The sequence below is a fragment of the Microcaecilia unicolor genome, chromosome 2 (assembly GCF_901765095.1).
Source record: "Microcaecilia unicolor chromosome 2, aMicUni1.1, whole genome shotgun sequence".
NCBI classification, from domain to species: domain Eukaryota; kingdom Metazoa; phylum Chordata; class Amphibia; order Gymnophiona; family Siphonopidae; genus Microcaecilia; species Microcaecilia unicolor.
This window is the reverse complement of record NC_044032.1, coordinates 113,899,777-113,919,366: the sequence shown is the minus strand read 5'-3', so window position 1 is coordinate 113,919,366 and position 19,590 is coordinate 113,899,777. Positions and strand designations below refer to the sequence as shown.

The window sequence follows — 19,590 nt, the reverse complement described above, 5'->3', positions numbered from 1 at the left end:
AAGAAATATAATCGAAGTAAAATGGGTGAGACAACTAAGACAGAACTGACATCAACTGCACATACTACAGAAGAACTAGCTTACCAAATGTACTCTGTTATCACAAGCATGCACCTTCTCCAACTGCAAATGTAATTTTTTTCTCAAGTCAGTCAACCTCTTTTTGTTCAACCTTTTTGTTATACCCTATCCACAGGTTCCTCTTTAGCATGTCCAGTAGGCTATCTATTAAGATGTATTAATATGTATTGTGTTGACATTGTAAGTAGTGTGCCTCAAATTATATGAATGTTTGACTGTTTTCATGTGTGCTATTAATAGTCTACTGTGTTGTAACTGTAAATTGCCTATGTCCAGTTTCATTAATGGTGCAGGATCTTGGGTAAATTTCTTCAAAAAGACAGTAAGTAGGAGGAAAGCTCTGGTGGAGTACAAGGGAGTGTCAAGTCTGGGACACAGGCACAGCCTCAGACTGGAATGAGCCAGATGACATCAAACAAGGACCTTGCTCCTTGAAATCAAAGCCCCTACCATGGTACACAACCACAGGTGCATGTTTGAAGGGGCATGACCTAAGGGGCAGGTCCTGCTCCCTCTGGAGCCCCTTCAGAGCCATTTGAGGAGCCAAGAAGACAGGAAATTTGGTGGTGGTGGTGGGGGGGGGGGGGGGGGGGGTTTAAAGATATAGGGAAATGGAAGATCAAGCTACAAGAGTAACAGTTGGATGTGTCTCTCAGCTGAAAGGCTCCATGGATCAACATGTCAGCAGAACTGTGTGGCGAAACAGGGGTTTTCAAGCCTGTGAATTGTACTACTAATTTCATAACATGTATTTCTCTTGTTTAGCCAGCAGGTAATGTTCTGTGTTTTAAAGCTGTTGCAGTAAAAACTGTTTTCTTTTTTCAGTTTAGCCCTGTGGAAAGGCAGCCTGCAATGCAATTGCCCAGATACTTTCAAAGTTGGTGCTCTGGGCTTTGATTGGCCCTGGAGTTCAAAATCCAGCCAAGACGTACTGGGTTTTCTTTAGTTTCAGATAGGGAGTGGAGAGAGAAACATCTCTGCCCTGAGGCCCTTTTAATAACTGTGAGCAGTTATTTTCCTGAAACTCCCCAGGTGCTACCCAGGTAGTAACAAAGTGTTTAGATGATTTTAATATTGATCCTTATTCAGTTACCTGTTATTGCTTGTTGTTTTTCCATCTGTTTTATATCATTCACTGTTCACATTTTTCATGAAAATAAATCAATTAATTTGTTCTGGACTGACTAAGAATCCTGGTGGTTTGTGTTTTGGGTCTGTGAGTGCTTTCTAGGAACTGTGGGACGGACCCCTGAGAGTTTTGCCCCAGTGTCCTAGAAATCACTGGGGAATAACTTGAGAGTGGGAGACTAGCCCAGAGGCAAGTGGGACCTAATCAGTGGGAGGAGGGTGCAGTGTAGAGCACATGCCCAGGTGCAGGTGGGCCTGAGAATGCTGGGGACAGACCCTTCAGGTGGCCGCAGGGTTAACCCCAGGCGGGTGCTAGGCGTTTCGTGTCAAACTACTGCTGGGCTAAGTTCCTTCTCCTGTTGAAGCTTCTCTCTCATCAGGTAAACAAACCACACCCTCCCAACCTGCTGCAATATTAGAGAAGTTTCTGCCCTCATTAAATGAGAGCAGTTTTAAGCTTCCAGACATGTTGCTTTGTCTGGTGGCACTTCTCTTATTTCTACTAAGGAAGTGGGTGGTAGCAAACCTTTACCTACTCCTGTTACAGAATTCAGCTCTGGTTCTGTTTCAGATACAGCTGAGTTGACTTTGAAAGATGTTTGGGCTGCAGTGACTTGGATAAAGAATGATGTGCAGGTTAATTTGGCTCAGTTGTCTAAGCTTTCAGCTTCAGCTAAGATCTCCGAGTATAATAAGAAGGTTTCTGATGTTGTGAAATATCTAAAACTGAATCTCAATGCTCTGTAATGCCATCAGCAATTGCTGCAGCTACAAAAGACAATTTATCTACTCACTAGTAAAAAAGGCCCGTTTCTCACACAAATGAAACGGGCGCTAGCAAGGTTATCATGTAATGGCAATTATGTTTTTAAGGGAACTGTTAGGAAAAATGTTCTGTCATGGTAAGTAATAATTGGGAAGGGTGTATAATGAGTAATATGCTCCAGGGGTAGAGATACGGATTGTTTTATCTATGTTTTTTTTTTTTGTTTTAATCTTTCTTTTTTTGTGATTTTTATTTATAGTATTTTTTAAAGGATAAAGAGTATGCAGACTCCATCCATGTCCAGCATTTCTCCTTGATAGCTTAGATGTTTACAAGTTTTTGGAATCATCTCAGGACTTGATTACTAAGAGATCAACTTTGATTGTAGTATTGCAGACTAAAGAGATGAAAATGGCTGTGTTAAGGTATTATCTTCCTAAGAAGAAGGTTCCTTTCTGTGGACAAGTGATTACGATGTACCCAAATAAACTCAACTGAGAAGAACAGCTTTCCTTCCTAAAGCCTACGGCACTGGCTATGGGGGCTTCCTCTTTTCTTAAGTTTCCATGTAAATGTCTGGTCGCTTACGGGAACAACCAGTAATTCTATTCAGCTTGATTATTTCATAAAAGATGTCTAATGTGCAACATGATAATGTCGCTTAGTGGGGGGGGGGGGGGAAACGTTATGGTCTTAACGCATCTTAATGTGTGTTAAAGGAATTAGCGTGCATTAAATGCTAAAAGCCTATAGGTAAAGAATGGGCTTTTAGCATTGATGTGGGGGTAAGGGCTCCTGCGCTAACCTGGCGGTAATCAGGTAGCAGGCAGTGCTGCCTGATTACTGCCAGGTTAGTGCCACGCAAAAAAATACAGCCCTATTTTCCCCAGCATGGGAAATGCCGTGCACTGGGGCTGGAACTACCACCGGCGCCTGCACTGAGCTGGAAGTACTCCAGATTAGCGTATGGTAAGCCCACGTTGGGCTCACCGCCACTTTGTGAAAGAGCCTCATAATGACCTATCATTAGCCAACTCATTAACATAGTAGATGACGGCAGAAAAAGACCTGCACGGTCCACCCAGTCTGCCCAACAAGATAAACTCACATGCGCCATTTTTTGTGTATACCTTACCTTGATTTGTACCTGTCTTTTTCAGGGCACAGACCGTATAAGTCTGCCCAGCACTATCCCCGCCTCCCAACCACCAGCTCCGCCTCCCCCACCGGCTCTGGCACAGACCGTATAAGTCTGCCCAGCACTATCCCCACCTCCCAACCACCAGCCCTGCCTCCCACCACCGGCTAAGCTTCTGGGGATCCCTTCCTTCTGAGGAGGATTCCTTTATGTTTATCCCACGCATGTTTGAATTCCGTTACAGTTTTCCTCTCCACCACCTCCCGCGGGAGGGGCATTCCAAGCATCCACCACTCTCTCCGTGAAAAAAATACTTCCTGACATTTTTCTTGAGTCTGCCCCCCTTCAATCTCATTTCATGTCCTCTAGTTCTACCGCCTTCCCCTCTCTAGAAAAGGTTCATTTGCAGATTAATACCTTTCAAATATTTGAACGTCTGTATCATATCACCCCTGTTTCTCCTTTCCTCCAGGGTTATACATGTTTAGGTCAACAAGTCTCTCCTCATACATCTTGTAACGCAAATCCATACCATTCTCGTAGCTTTTCTTTGCACTGCTTCCATTTTTTTAACATCCTTCACAAGATACGGCCTCCAAAACTGAACACAATACTCCAGGTGGGGCCTCACCAACGTCTTATACAGGGGTATTAAAACCTCTTTTCTTCTGCTGGTCACACCTCTCTCTATACAGCCTAGCAATCTTCTAGCTACGGCCACCGCCTTGTCACACTGTTTCGTCGTCTTCAGGTCCTCAGATACTATCACCCCAAGATCCCTCTCCCCGTCCGTACCTATCAGACTCTCCCCGCTTAAACACATATGTCTCCTGTGGATTTCTACTCCCTAAGTGCATCACTTTGCATTTCTTCGCATTGAATTTTAATTGCCAAACGTTAGACCATTCTTCTAGCTTCCGCAGATCTTTTTTCATGCTTTCCACTCCCTCCGGGGTGTCCACTCTGTTGCAAATCTTGGTGTCATCCGCAAAAAGGCAAACTTCACCTTGTAAGCCTTCGGCAATATCACTCACAAATATACTGAATAGAAACGGCCCCAGCACCGATCCCTGAGGCACTCCACTACTCACCTTTCTCTCCTCTGAGCGAACTCCATTTACCACCACCCTCTGGCGTCTGCCCGTCAACCAGTTCCTAATCCAGTTCACCACTTCGGGTCACCATTAGGGGTCTCTTTTACCAAACCACGCTAGTAATTCCCGTGTGGCAATGCCGATGAAGCCCATTCAAAGTGAATGGGCTTTGTCGGCATTGCCGTACCGGGAACTGCTAGCGCAGTTTAGTAAAAGGGGCCATAAACTTGCTGAACTACTCTTCATAATGGAAGATTTAAATAAAGAATAAATACTTAAAATATCCTTAGCGAGGACCACATATTTAGATAATAGCCAGGTTTCTACCAATTTGCTTTAAATATAATAGATCACAAGAAACTCTGGTTTCCATAATGTCAGTAAATTATACCAAAATGCCAATTTCCCAAATCAAGCGAGTCGACTTTACCAATGGAGCAAAAATGCCTGTTCTGAGGGAAAACATGGTGTTAAAAGAGCTCAGATAAGTAGGACCTGACAAATAAAGAGTTTTACAGGCTAATAATAGATCCTTAAATTGAATATTCCAGAAAATATGTAACCAGAAGAAACTATGAAGAACAGACATAATATGATCCCCTAAACCGCGGATCAATGAATTCAGGCAGTACTATTTCTAATTATCTGGATTCTACAGATAGATTTAGAAGAAAACCTGTTAATAAATGCATCATCACTACTGGGATCCAGATTGACTCTGACCTAACCAGTATGAGCTGAAGAATAGATATGAGAAACACTACTACTAATCATTTCTATAGTGCTACTAGACATAAGCAGCACCGACACAAAACTACTCAAAGTTGTGAAAACACATGCAGAATGTGAAAAATTGCAGGAAGACCTTTGGAAATTGGAAGACTGAGCATCCAAATGGCAGATGAAATTTAATATGGACAAATGCAAAGTGATGCACATTGGGAAGAATAATCCGAATCATAGTTACCTGATACTAGGGTCCACATAGTAGTCAGCACTCAAGAAAAAGATCTAGGTGTCATTGTAGACAATATGCTGAAATCTTCTCTCCAGTGTGACGTGGCAGCCCAAAAAAGCAAACAGGATGCTAGGAATTATTAGGAAACGGATGCAAAAAAAGACCAAGAATATTATAATGCCTCTGTATCGCTCCATGGTGTGACCTCACCTTGAGTATTGTGTTCAATTCTGGTCCACATATCTCAAAAAAGATATATCAGAATTAGAAAAGGTTCAAAGAAGAATGACTAAAATGAAAAAAGGGGATGGAACTCCTCCCATATAAGGAAAGGCTAAAGAGGTTAGGGCTCTTCAGTTTGGAAAAGAGATGGCTAAGGGGGGATTTGATTGAGGTCTATAAAATCCTGAGTGGTGTAGAATGGTAAAAATGAATCAATTCAATTCAAAATTGGGAGCACTAATATCCCCTTTCTATGGTTCAGTGCAGTTTACAATCTAGGTGAGACAAAAGCAGATAGTGTTAGTGTGAGGTATGAGAAAATTAGATATCATTGATGTAATGTATGAGATCAAAAATATTATAAGAAAGGGTAGTGGGTGGTACTAAGAGGTAGAAGTCATAATGGATTACTATGAAGCTGTCTTTGGGAAGAGAAAGGTTTTTCTCTCTTTTCACTCTTTCAAAAAGTAAAACGATCAGGGGACACTTGATGACATTACATGGAAATACTTTTAAAACAAATATGAGGAAATATTTTTTTCACTTAAGAATAGTTAAGCTCTGGAACTCGCTGCCGGAGGATGTGGTAACAGCTGTTAGCGTATCTGGGTTTTAAAAAGGTTTGGAGAAGTTCTTGCAGGAAAGGTCCATAGTCTGTTACCAGAATTGGTAGCATGGAATATTGCCACTAATTGGGTTTCTGGCAGGTACTTGTAACCTGGATTGGCCACTATTGGAAAAAATGATACTGGGCTAGATGGACCATTGGTTTGACACAGTATGGCTATTCTTATGTTACTATCCCCCTAATTCTATAAAAATCGCCAAAAATTGAGTGCGCAATTTATTTGAACATGCTGATTAATGGCAATTGGCATTTTAACAAGCAATTATTTGCACTAATTAGATTTAATTGGAACTTACATGCCTAAATTTTACATGCGAGTTAAACAAGGGGGCATGGAAATGGGAGGGTCATGGACACAGCACGGGCGCTCCTAGCATTTACTCATGTTGTTATACAATAACAGGGATATGTACCTAATTTAGGCATATACCTATGCATCACATTTCAGTTGGTACAAACAGCCGTACCTAAAATTAAGCACAAGTCCTGGGCACAAGCACTATTCTATAAACTGCGCCCTAACTTTAAGTGCGGCTTATAGAATAGAACTTTTTTTTGTGCCATATATAGAATCTAGCCCTATTTGCAGGTAATTTCTGTTTACCTAGAGGGTTCATCCATCTTGAGTAGAGTGATGTGGTAGCCGTGTTAGTCCACTTTTAAAAGTAATCAATAGAAATAAAACAGAGAAAAGAAAATAAGAAGGTACCTTTTATATTGGAGTAACCTAATACATTTTTTGATTACCTTAAGGGCCGCCTCCAATCTTCTGTCTTGGGCGTCCTTTAGGGCCGTGCCACCTTCCACCGGCAACGCCGTTTTCTTAGTCACCGCAGTGATTAAAGAATCCACGGTAGGCCAAAGAAAGGCCTCCCGTTCACCTTCAGGCAGAGGATAGAGGCGGGATATAGCCCTAACCACTTTGAGGCTCGCTTCTGGGACATCCCATTGAGCCGAAATCAAGGTGCGCATGGCCTCATGCACTTGGAAGGTTCTAGGCGTTCTAGGCGGGCGCTTCGTCCCCAGCATAATGGCGGAGCCAACAGAGGCTGAGGGAGAGACGTCCTCCGGAGAGGAAATCTTCAAAATGCTCATGGCCTGCACTAACAGGTTGGGCAAATCCTCTGAGCGAAAGATCCGCGCTGCAGAAGGGTCATCCGCTCCATCCGAGCGGGAATCCGTCTCCTCCAAGGAATCCCCAAAGGACCGTTGGGAGAAATCATGATACGCTGCCCTCATCTACATCAGAGGAGACAGAGTCCTCTAGGGCCTGGAAATCCACCCGAGGGTGTTTGCTTCCGGAGGCCTCAACCCCTTTATCAGACAGGGGGGCAGGGGCAGCATTTTGCATAAGAAAAGCCTGATGCAGCAGCAAAATGAACTCAGGGGAGAATCCCCCCGAACTGTGCACTTCTGCAGCTTGGGCCACGGCCCTAGACGCACCCTCAACCGGCGCTCGCAAGAGCGGGGGAGAAACGTGCTGTGCATCCAAAATGGCATCCGGCGCGAAACTCCGAGAAGGAGACGCGCGGGAAGAACGGCGCTTAACTTTGGCCGCTTTCTTACCATTGCCCAAATCAAGGGCGACCATAGTATTAACGTCTCCCAGCTCGAGGGCGGCCCAAGAAGAAGCCGTCCGAGCAGAGTGGCCGGCCAACATGGAGTGGGCGAGTAGCAGGGGATGGGCGCTTATGGCGGGAAAAACCGCCGCACCGGAGGAAGAACCGGGACACTGACCGGACTCCAAACTGATGCTCAACAAAGGCGATTCAGGCTTTGAAATCCCTGCATCCCCGCTAGACGCACCCACGCGGTCCGGGGAGCGAATCTTCGCGCCCTCGCCCTCCGACGCCATAAGCCACGTGGAGACCGAACGGGGAACCCCCTGCCCGCTATAAAAAGGTAAAATTACCTGCTTCTCGCTCCGAGCTGTAACGAACTGGTGTCCCAGTGAGCAGCTGTAATAAACGTTGAAATAAACGTTGAAATAAACGCCCTTAAAGGACGTCCACATTTTTTTTTAAACGGAGCCAGCGGGAGGGGGGAGAAAAGGAGGGACCTGGCACCACCAGGTTTGCACTTGCTCAAGAAGAGCCCTCAACCCCAGGTACTCAACAAAACCTAAAAATTAGGCTTGGAGACCTAGCCAGAGCTGCTGCTGTGTGTGACCACCACCTGCTGAGATAGAGAACATACTGAGGAGTTTCCGGCAGCACATGACCACATATAGGGAGGCAAAAGGATTGCTCTCTATCTCCACCTGCTGGTAGATGGACACAACCCACCAGTCTAAGGATTGATCAGCATGATGATATGGAATAGGTGATAGAATGCAACTCCAAAGGGAAATGAGTGGGGCAGTCAGAATAAGCATCCTACTTTCCTTGGAGAACACATGCTACAGGTGAGTAACTTTGCTTTCTCCAAGGACAAGCAAGATGCAGTATTCTGACAGATGGAAATCCCTAGCTATCAGAAAAGGGACAGATATGGCCTGCAACAGGCAAGGCCAAATGTACAATGGTGGAACCATAAACAACAGTTACAACTCTTTAATTGTTTTCTTTTTTAAATGACAGTCTGGAACTGAAACAAATGGAAAGGAAAACAAAAAGTGAGAAGAGTGGTGGAGGATACCAACGATTATGTATTTATTTATTAAAAAATTAAAAATTAATAATTAAAAAATAGCAATGTACATAAAAACGACCCGACACGGCCGTGTTTCGGCCCGAAGGCCTGCCTCAGGGGTCTTTACAACCTTGGTGGATGTAACTCGGAATGTGTGCTCCAAGGAAAATAACAGGACACAATCCTCTTAGGTCTTCTCTCTTCAGAAAAATATATATTTTCACAATTGCAGACATCCATTCGGAGAGGAGCTTTACAAGTCCGTTTTGTCTTTTAATATATATTGCATATATATTTTTCTGAAGAGAGAAGACCTAAGAGGATTGTGTCCTGTTATTTTCCTTGGAGCACACATTCCGAGTTACATCCACCAAGGTTGTAAAGACCCCTGAGGCAGGCCTTCGGGCCGAAACACGGCCGTGTCGGGTCGTTTTTATGTACATTGCTATTTTTTAATTATTAATTTTTAATTTTTTAATAAATAAATACATAATCGTTGGTATCCTCCACCACTCTCCTCACTTTTTGTTTTCCTTCTCACGATTCCGTGAGGGTTTTCACCTCCTTTTTGATTTTACTGAAACAAATGGGCCAGGGAGATAAAAGTTGGATTCTAGATCCCAAATAAATTCAGGATTGACCAAACCAGTTATCGGGTTGGGAGTCCTGTTTTAAGCAGTAGTGAAATGTGGACTGAGGACCACTTTGCAGCTCTGCAAATCTTCTCTATAGGGGCTGATCTCAGGTGGACTACTGACGCAGCCATGGCTCTAAAGTTATAAGCCGTGACATGCTCAGCTTGGGCATAACTGAAGGGAAAAAAATAAAATAAACCAAGGCACAGTTAACTATAAGAAGGAAAAGACATCAGCAGTCATAAGCATGCAACATTATTGTCACCATTTATATTATGTGACATACTATAATTGCTGCATTTCAGACTTCAATGTCTTTCATCAGTCAAAAATCTCCAATCATGTGCTCAATTTAATTAATTTTTCTTAAATCCATTTAAGTTCAATTCTCATCATACACAAATGAACAACCATTAGGAGCATTTACTTTTATATGACATATAAAGTCCCAACGGAGGCCACTGTTTCACCCTCCGGCTTCATCAAGGGTCCATTTAAGTTTGTGCTCAGTTTCCTAAAAATTTCTTTAATAAAATATAGTAAATTCACATAAACAAATTAATCTGTTGGGAAAAAATGACATTGTGGTGCCGAATGGTTGCCTAACTCAGCTCCCATGCTGAAGCCAATACAGACGTTAAGATCTTAGCTAAAGTACTAGCCCATCGTTTGGCGGTTGCCTTACCCTCTTTGGCTCACCATGACCAGGTGGGGTTTGTTGCCCATCAGCAGGCGATGGATAATGTCCGGAGGACTGTGGATTTGCTGTGTTATGTGAAAAAGGGAAGTATTCCTATATGCTTTCTCAGACTTAATGATGAGAGGGATTTTGACCGGGTGCATTGCATTTTATGGATAAAGTTATGGACCAGTTTGATTTTGGGGATTATGGATTCAGGCCTTTTATGCTTAAGTACTTAAGTATTGCCATACTGGGACAGACCGAAGGTCCATCAAGTCCAGCATCCTGTTTCCAACAGTGGCCAATCCAGGTTACAAGCACCTGGCAAGATCCCAAAATAGCAATACATTTTATGCTGCTTATCCTATACATAAGTAGTGGATTTTCCCTTAGTCCATTTTAATAATGGCTTATGGACTTTTTTTTTTAGGAAGTTATCCAAGCCTTTTTTAAACCCTGCTAAGCTGCTTTTACCACATTCTCTAGCAAAGAATTCCAGAATTTAATTACACATTGAGTGAAGAAATATTTTCTCCGATTCGTTTTAAATTTACTACTTTGTAGCTTCATTGCGTGCCCCCTAGTCCTAGTATTTTTGGAAAGAGTAAACAAGCGATTCACGTCTACCCATTCCACTCAACTCATTATTTTACAGATCTCTATCATATCTCTCCTCAGCCATCTTTTCTCCATGTTGAAGAGCCCTAGCCACTTTAGCCTTTCCTCATACGGAAGTCGTCCCATTCCCTTTATCATTTTAATCGCCACTTCTAAATTCCACTATATCTTTTTTGAGATGCAGTGACCAGAATTGAACACAATATTCGAGGTGCGGTCGCAACATGGAGCGATACAAAGGCATTATAATGTCCTCAGTTTTGTTTTCCATTCCTTTCCTAATAATACCTAACATTCTATTTGCTTTCTTAGCCACTGCCACACACAAAGCAGAGGGTTTCAACGTATCATCAACGATGACACCTAGATCCCTTTCCTGGTTGGTGACTCCTAATGTGGAACCTTGTATTATGTAGCTATAGTTTGGGTTCCTCTTTCCCACATGAATCACTTTGCACTTGCTCACATTAAATGTGACTGCCGGGGACTGCCAATTGGATGCCCAGTTTCTCCAGTCTCGTAAGGTCCTCTTGTAATTTTTCACAATCCTCTTGCGATTTAACAACTTTGAATAACTTTGTATTGTCAGCAAATTTAATTACCTCACTATTTACTCCCATCTCTAGATCATTTATAAATATGTTAAAAAGCAGCAGTCCCAGCACAGACACCTGGGGAACCCCACTATCTACCCTTCTCCATTGAGAATACTGACCATTTAACCCTACTCTCTGTTTTCTATCTTTTAACAAGTTTTTAATGCACAATAGAACACTACCTCCTATCCCATGACTCTCCAACTTCCTCTGGAGTCTTTCATGAGGTACTTTCTCAAATGCCTTTTGAAAATCCAGATGCACAATATCGACTGGCTTACCTTTATCCACATGTTTGTTCACCCCTTCAAAGAAATGAAATAGATTTGTGAGGCAAGATTTCCCTTCACTAAATCCATATTGGCCTTTTCTCATTAATCCATGCTTTTAAATAGGCTCTGTAATTTTGTTCTTTACAATAGTCTCTACCATGCTTCCCCCCTGGACATGTGTCTGGATTAATGGTAGTAACAAGTCTATGTTTTCATTGACCCGAAGCATCAACAGGGTTGTCCCCTCTCCCATGCCCTTTGCTATGGTGATGGAACTGTTTTCAGATGAGGTGTGGACCAATCCCAATATTTTGGGGATCCCTGTGGGTGATCCAGAATTCTAATTGTTTCTTTTTGCGGACGATGTATTGCTTTCGTTGCCTTGGCTTTTATTGTCTTTCCCGAACTTGATGAATGAGATGTTGGCCTATTCAGCGGTCTTGGGCTTCAAAATCAGCCTGACACCGAGGTGTTGGTTGTTGATGCACCTCAGAAGGTTCTGGACTCTCTTCATGCTTCTGTTACATTTCGCTGAATTACCCAGAGGCTTTGCTATTTAGGCATTAACTTAACTAAGTCCTTTGATGCTTATTTTCAGCTGATTACTCGGAGTTGGTCAAGGATATTTCTCAGAATCTGGAACACTGGGTCTTTTTGGAGCTGTCATAGTTTGGCCAGATTGCCTCACTCAACATGAATGTTTTGCCTTGCTTGATGTATCTATTTCAAATTTTCCCTTTTGGTTTTCTCAGGGGTTTCTGTCAAACCTTCAGGATCAGCTGATTCGGTTTGGCATAATAAGTGGCCTTGGCTCCTTCGGATTTTTCTCTATAAGCAATAGGGCAGTCAGGGTGTTCCTGTTTTTAGGTATTACAAGGCTGCTCAGGCTCGGGCTGCCCTTGAATGGTTTCTAACCTTAACTCATAAGCTTTAGGGCCATTTGGAGCTATTTTGGTGGGTTCTTGGCCCTTGAAACATTTAATTTGGCTTCTCCATAAAAATCACCATCTCCAGGTGGACTGGGGTCCTTCCATTACTACTACTTTTCATTACTGGGATGCTCTTTTTCCTCAAGCTATCTCTGTCTTGTCACGTCTCCCTTCAGTGGCTTTTAATCTGCTTTCACCTCCGGGGGACTGTTCCTGGTGTCTTTTCACACTGAGCTTCCCTTGATTTGGCAACCTGAGGTCAGTTTTTTTTTTTAATGACTAGCTTATGCTCTCTTTTTATGAGCTCCAGGACAAATATTCAATCCTGCCTACCCATTCCTATGTGTATACTCAATTGTGTCATTTTTTAAAGTTCCCGAGTATTAAATCTCTGATTTTGCAGGATGACTCTTTTTTGGAGGAACTCTGTGAGGATTCTTGGGGCACTCATGGTTTGATTTCATGTTTATATGGTTTTCAGAAAAAACAAACTTGCCCTTAACTTCTCCATTGGTTCAACTGGAGTCGGGAGTTAGGGCTAACAACTGAGGATGATGACTAGAAAATCATGGAAAAAGCTGTGTTGAAAGTCTCTCTTTCGGTATCTTTTAAGGAGAATGCTGTTAAAGTTATGTATCGTTGGTATCTTACTCCAGTGTGTCTCCAGCAAATGTTCCCTGGAACCTTTCCATTGTGTTGGAGGGTACTATGGGCCATCTTTGGTGGACTTATCCCAGAGCTAAAGCCTACTGGAAAGCTATCCAGCATCAGTTGCATGGCTGGTTGGCCTGTCCCATTCTGTGAGACCTTGCTGTGTTTCTGTTTCCCAAGAAACCTCCTGGGTTTACCAGCTCTCAGGCTTTGTGGGTGTGAATTCCTATGAGCATAAAACATGTGACTTTGGCCTCCACTGGAAGCATTCTGAAGTGCCGTTGCTAGTGTCTTGGATTACAAAGCTTTGGTACATTTGTGGCATGGAGCATCTAATGGCTGTTTGGACTCATACTCTCTCTAAGTAGGAATCCATTTGGGGAGCCTTTATTGACTCATTGCTCTTTTTGATGGGCCTGTAGGGAGTTGTTTTGGACTCGGTCTGCTTGGAGCGTTATAGTTTGCTCCTGGTGGTCTAGACCTGGATTTCTTCTTGCGTTGGGCTTGGTTGGGGGGGGGGGTTGTTTTTCTAAAAATGATTAGAAGTACACTTATTTTTGTTATTGAGCTGTTCTAAGTTCAGGATTCTTGCGTTGTTGAGGTTTTCCCCTTTAGTGCTATTGGTATTCCTTGCTCAACACTAACATTGTTGTTACATTCAATTATGAATCAGGAACATGCAGAATAAACCTCTCATTCTCTCAAGACCTCAGTGGTAACTTGTTTCACATAGGCTCACAGTCCTATGGCTTACCCACTTCCTCATCAGTCTTGTGTAATTTTCAACATATTTCCCAGATGAATGACCACAGTTCTGGTTGCAATACTGGAGACTGGTGGAAGACTGGATAAAGTATAAAGATCTAAATTAGGTTTCTCAAGAATAGGTCCAATTAAAGCATCTTTTAATGGAGCAGGAAAACATCCAGTTTTCAAAGGATGTGTTAATAATCTGAACTAACCAGAGAAATGAAGTTTAACTTCATAAAAATATCAGAAGATGATTTGCAAGATATTTTGAGAAATTTAGGGAAATCTGTGTCACCCTGAATAGGATGAAAAAGGAAAATATCAAGGTTTAACAAGTTAATGTCAATTTGGCGATCTCTTCTTTGCCTGAGTAAAATCTGGTAAAACATAAAAGAAGGCAGTTTAAGCAAAAACAGCCCCTTACTATAAACCATGAAGCAATTGTTAGGTGCAATGATTTTCCATCAACACTACTGTTCTAATAAGTACAACTGAATGCAAGGTAAAACAATTCTTGATAGGTACAATAAAAAAAAAGAAAAAATCATGAAACTGCTCTACAATTTAAGTAATGTAATTATATTGCCAGCCTTGCAGTCTCCTCCTCATTATAACTCTTCAAAATAGCTCTTCTTGTTATCCCACCGATAGGCCAATGCTCAGAACTCCCGCAGTAAGCCAACAGTGCAGAAACCATACTGCTGACACAGTGCAGAAACCTAGCTCGCCAATGATCAAAGGAAATGGTATTCAAATTATATGCTCGCTGTAAAAGAAAAAGCAAGGGGGGGGGAACGTGCTTGGTGCACACGCAGAAGAGTTTCACAGTAAGCTCAGCTCCTATGTGCATGTGTCTGGCAAACCCAAAGCACACATTGGCTTCCGTTTTCTGCCCTTTAAATATAAGAGTTTCAATTTTTTTTTTTTACTTGGAAGGCTTATATTTAAATGCAGGGAACAGGTGTCAATGTGTGCTTTCACTTTTGGGTATTCTCTGACTCGCACACATTCGTCTCTCACTACCATTGTTTAGGGGCTTGCACGGGCTTCCTTCTGCTTCCAAATTATATAAAAACCAGCAGATTTTAACGAAAGAATCATGAGAAATCCTCTCTTGAAACACCCTAACACCTGCTCCGAGGTGGCGTTATTTGTTCAGCAGTAAGGTGGTTTTGTTTTGTGCACTGTTCTCTGAGCATTGGGAAAGAATAGGAAATTACCTCATTAACATCCATTTGATTACATTTGCATGCTATTTGCACTAATCTTTGGCACGCAAGTTGTCTCCTGCACTAGAACCTCTAAGCATTCTGCACTCACTAATTTGGGCGCTAATCTGACACTAATCGCCTTTAGCGCCCGTGTTTGGTTCTGAGCATCAGTCCACAATACTCTTCCAGCCTCCCTTCATTGTTTCCATTCAATATCACTTCCACATTTAGGATCCAGTCTTCACAGGCTATTCACATATTTTAGTACCCCCCCCCACCCCTCTTAAATACACTATCTTGTTACCTTATGCACTGTCAATCTGGTGTCTCCTTTAATCTACGTAGCTTGCACAAAACAAGCTTCTCCATAGGTTCTTGCACTTTTCCTTCTGGTATAAAATCCCTTCCGAGCTTCAAGATTTACATCCAGCCTCTGTCCTCCCTCTCTCCCCACTTTCATCCAGTCTCTGCCCTCCCTCACGTTCCTTTTTCCATCCAGCCTAAGCCCCCTCTCTATTTCTCCCTACAATCCAGCTTGTGCCTCCTCTCTGTCCCCTTCCTCCCCCAGCACACACACCCCCATCCCTGACACTGCTGCTTCTCTAGATGGGAAGCAGCACCAGCAAAACAAACTGCAACTATATGGGACCAGACTCTCTATACACACGGCTGCCAGCTGTGCCCCAGAACAGGAAGTGATGCTCAAGGGGGCAGGATTGTCAGCTGCGTGTATGAACAGTTCAGCCCCGCATGGCTGCAGCTTGTTTTGCTGCTACTCATCTAGAGAAGCAGCACAGATGGGTGTGCTGGGGGGAGCGGGGACAAAGAGGCAGCAGATGCTGGATTGGGGGGAGCAGTAGTGGTTCGAGCGGCAGTGGGAGTGCGGGATTTACCATGGCACCCCTGAGAGTTGCTGCATTGCACCAGGGTGCCGCGGCACGCACACAGTTTGGGAACTGCTGCGGCTAGAACATATATTCAGTCACCCTATTAAAAAAAAAAAAAAAAAAAAAAAAAAAGACAGAGAGAGAGAGAGAGAAAACTAAATCCCTCAATATAAACATAAAGTCAAACTGCTGTACTTGAAAAAGAAAACCAGTGCATGCAAATTCAAGCATCACAGCCCAACAAATAAAGTGCAAACTACTGGAAAAGGAGTTACAGAGCTTGCTAGTTAAAAAGACTATAATTTTTGCAAATGGAGGTACCTCTGGGACTTGTCCACATGTTGTCCACAACATTTAGTTTCAGAGGAGCACCTGCAAATTTTGCATATGCCTGCAATGACAAACACAGAAAAACACATGATTAAAAAACAAACAAAAAACAACCCAAAAGTATTGACTATTTCAACATTTCCCAGATTTAAAATGGAATACAGGGATGAGTAGCCTAACGGTTAGTGCACTGGGCTGAGAACCTGGGTTCGATTCCCACAGCAGCTCCTTGTGACCTGGGCAAGTCAATTAACCCTTCATTGCCCCAGGTACAAAGATTGTGAGCCCACTAGGGACAGAAAAAGTACCTGCTTATAATATATGTAATCTGCTTTGGTTGTAACCGCAAAAAGGCAGATATCAAATCCATGATATAGATGTAGTAAACAAAGTATAAATGAAACAGCAATTCAAATTTTAGCCAAGAAAAAGTGTTGAGTAACCATGAACAAAAGGTTATGTCTTACCTGATAACTTTCTTTCTTTCAGTCCTATCAGACCAGAGGAAGAAAATGGTTCTTGTGACTCGCCCCCTAACAGTATTATGTAGTATAGAATGTTTAGAATTTTGAATAGCCAAGCAATGGTGCTCAAAACCTGTTTGATGGCCAATATAGAAAGTTTGAGACCAAGAAACTCAATCAGTGATAACCTTACCAGCTAGAGAGGCATATACTCTACTGACATGCAGATATTTCACCAAGTTGGGAAATGTGACATACAATAGGTTAGTAAAAATGTACAAGTAGAATCTGAAAATATAGCTTGTAAGCAAAATAAAATTAATCAACCAGGGAGAGATTCTGGGCTGGTCTGATAAGACAAAAGGAAAGATAGTTATCAGGTAAGACTTAACCTTTCCTTCCATAGCTTCTATCAGACCAGTCCAAACCAATGGGATGTAGCAAAGCAATGTCCCCAAGATAGGACAGGACTAAAAGAACTAAACACTCAAGAAAGAGAGAAAAAGAATTTTGCAAATAAACGCAACACTAATCTCCCAAGTGTAATAGACTGACAAGAGAGATATAGATAAACTGGAATAGCCTTAGAGGTCCTTTCTAGCAGTACCTAGTAGAGAGAACCATGAGCAATCAGAAGGGCTTTGGAAAGACAAATGGTATGGAAGAAGAGACAGATATGATTCCCATGATAAGAATAATAGAAAATAGCATTGATAGACCATGGAAGAGACACGCAGACCAAGAAACAAACCCAACTGATGTTTTTGTTCAAAGAGAGTCTTTGAAGGCAACAGCATAAGCCTAAAGCACATCAATTACCTAGGAATATTCCAACTACAATGGAAGTCCTGGAGAAGGAAATATAGGAAAATGCTATCAAGGGGTGAAAAAACACTGTGCTTTCCTATCTACATCTATGACAATCAAGGAGGGAGAGAGCAGAGGATGGATGGGAAAGAGAAGGATGGTAGAGGCTGGATGGAAGGAGAGAGAGAAGGAGAGCAGAGGCTGGATGGAAGGAGAGAGACAGGGAAGTCAGATGGAAGGGAACAGAGAGGGAGAGAGGAGGGCATGCATGGGAATGCAGATGTTGGTGGCTGAAGCATGCCGCTGATTTGCTTGCTGCGCAAGCAACATGGAGCTTGGACCTTGGGCAGTGGACCTCTTCAGCTGGTGGGGCTTGGGCATCCCCGCCAGCAAAGGTAGGACTCAATGCTGGTGGGGCGGGGGGGGGGGGGGGGGGAGGAGAGATTTGAGAGGAAATGAATAGCCTAGGGTGCTGTGACTCGAGAACATTTGGGATCCACTGTTCTAGCCTTTTGTGCTGTGCGTTTATTATTTTGACATTAGTATACTGTAAAAGGTTGCCCAAAAAGTGTAAAGCAGTGGTTCACAAACCTGGTCCTGGAGATAACCCAGCTAGTCAGGTTTTCAACATATCCACAATGAATATTCATGACAGAGATTTGCATTCAGTTGAGGCAGTGCATTCAAATATCTTTCACTAATATTCATTCTGGATATCCTGAAAACCTGACTGGCTGGGGTGCCTCCAGGACCAGGTTTTGGAATCACTGGTGTAAAGTATATTTCACAAATATCAAAATTGAGGAGTGACATAAATAATCACACAAATCTTCAAGCAAACGTCACTAAGTTAGTGCATAGATTCAAAGGTGTTACCATATAGCATAGCATACTTATCGTTATATATATATATATATATATATGGAAAAAAGCTTCAGAATATGACAGGTGCTATAGAATTGCACCACTCCATCTTTCAATCACTGTCATTTAAAACACCTTCAAAACCTTTATTGAAAATAATTTTTTTAACTTTTTTAAATTTTAAATAAAAGATTACTTGGCTTCTGTTTTGAATTATGCAAGGTTACCCCGACGCTGGCCACCGTTTCGGAGTTCCTTGTCCCGCTGACTCAGCGCCCCTTTCATTAAACCTTTTGGAGGTTTTTCTAAAGCCAGTGATTGAAAGTTGGAGAGGTGTTATTGAATAGAACCCATCATTTTCTGAGGCTTTTTTCCTCCATTTATGTAGATATATATAACGATAAGTACACTAAGCTGTACTGCGACACCTTTGAATCTTTATGCACTAATTTAGTGAAGTTTGGTTGAAGATTTGTGTACGCATATCTCACACATTTATAATCTGTTGTGATGAACATTCCTTATAGACAAAGTGGCAACAAAGAATTTTGGGGTCTACTCTTTAAGTTCACTTTTTAATAAAATGAGCAGATAAAATACTTGCAGAATTCTCTTTAGAAGTGGTGGTCTCTGACACTTTGTCTTGATGGTATGCTAAATCTTTATGCTTTAGAGCACAAGGCCCTTGAATTTTCAAGTGGGATATCATTGAGAAATAGTCAAGATGAGTGTATTCAGAAAAATGTGATTTATTTATGACTAGGGCTGTGGAGTGGATACACCAAACCTTCGACTTGGACTACGACCCCTCTATTTTTCTAAAGTCCGACTACAACTCCAACTCACTTTGACTCCTACTGCTACTGATATTAGACTTTACATTTTATCTATCATTGCCATATATAATGTAAGTTTTTTTTATTTAGAAATCAGAGTCGGTACATTTTTATTGTCTGTGTGGCCAGTCTACTAAGAATGCTTGAATCCCACATGGACTTCACAGCTCTTTCACAACACCTTACTTATTTGCAATATGTACGAGAACCTCAAATTAGAAGTGGAATCAGTCACATGAATATTTTATTTTATTGAGTTGTTTGTTGCGCTGTCCAGAGCACCATACAAAGAGCCCTGTTTACTAAGCCACGTTATAGGAGCATTAGCATTAAAAAAAAATCTTTTTATTGGTATAAAAGTGTACAGAATTAAACACTGTGATCCGCAAATAAAACCCACATAACAGTTACA

The 19,590-nt window shown here is 42.1% G+C and overlaps 1 protein-coding gene across 2 annotated transcripts in view; it reads right to left on the bottom strand.

The window, feature by feature from the left end:
- Nucleotides 1-19,590, bottom strand: part of MTX3 (metaxin 3) — a 72,843-nt gene that overhangs the window by 47,324 nt on the left and 5,929 nt on the right. For both annotated transcript variants that reach the window (XM_030193225.1, XM_030193226.1), the window contains exon 2: nt 16,199-16,268. In XM_030193225.1, the coding sequence (XP_030049085.1) occupies nt 16,199-16,268 (70 nt within the window). The remainder of the gene's footprint in view (nt 1-16,198; nt 16,269-19,590) is intronic.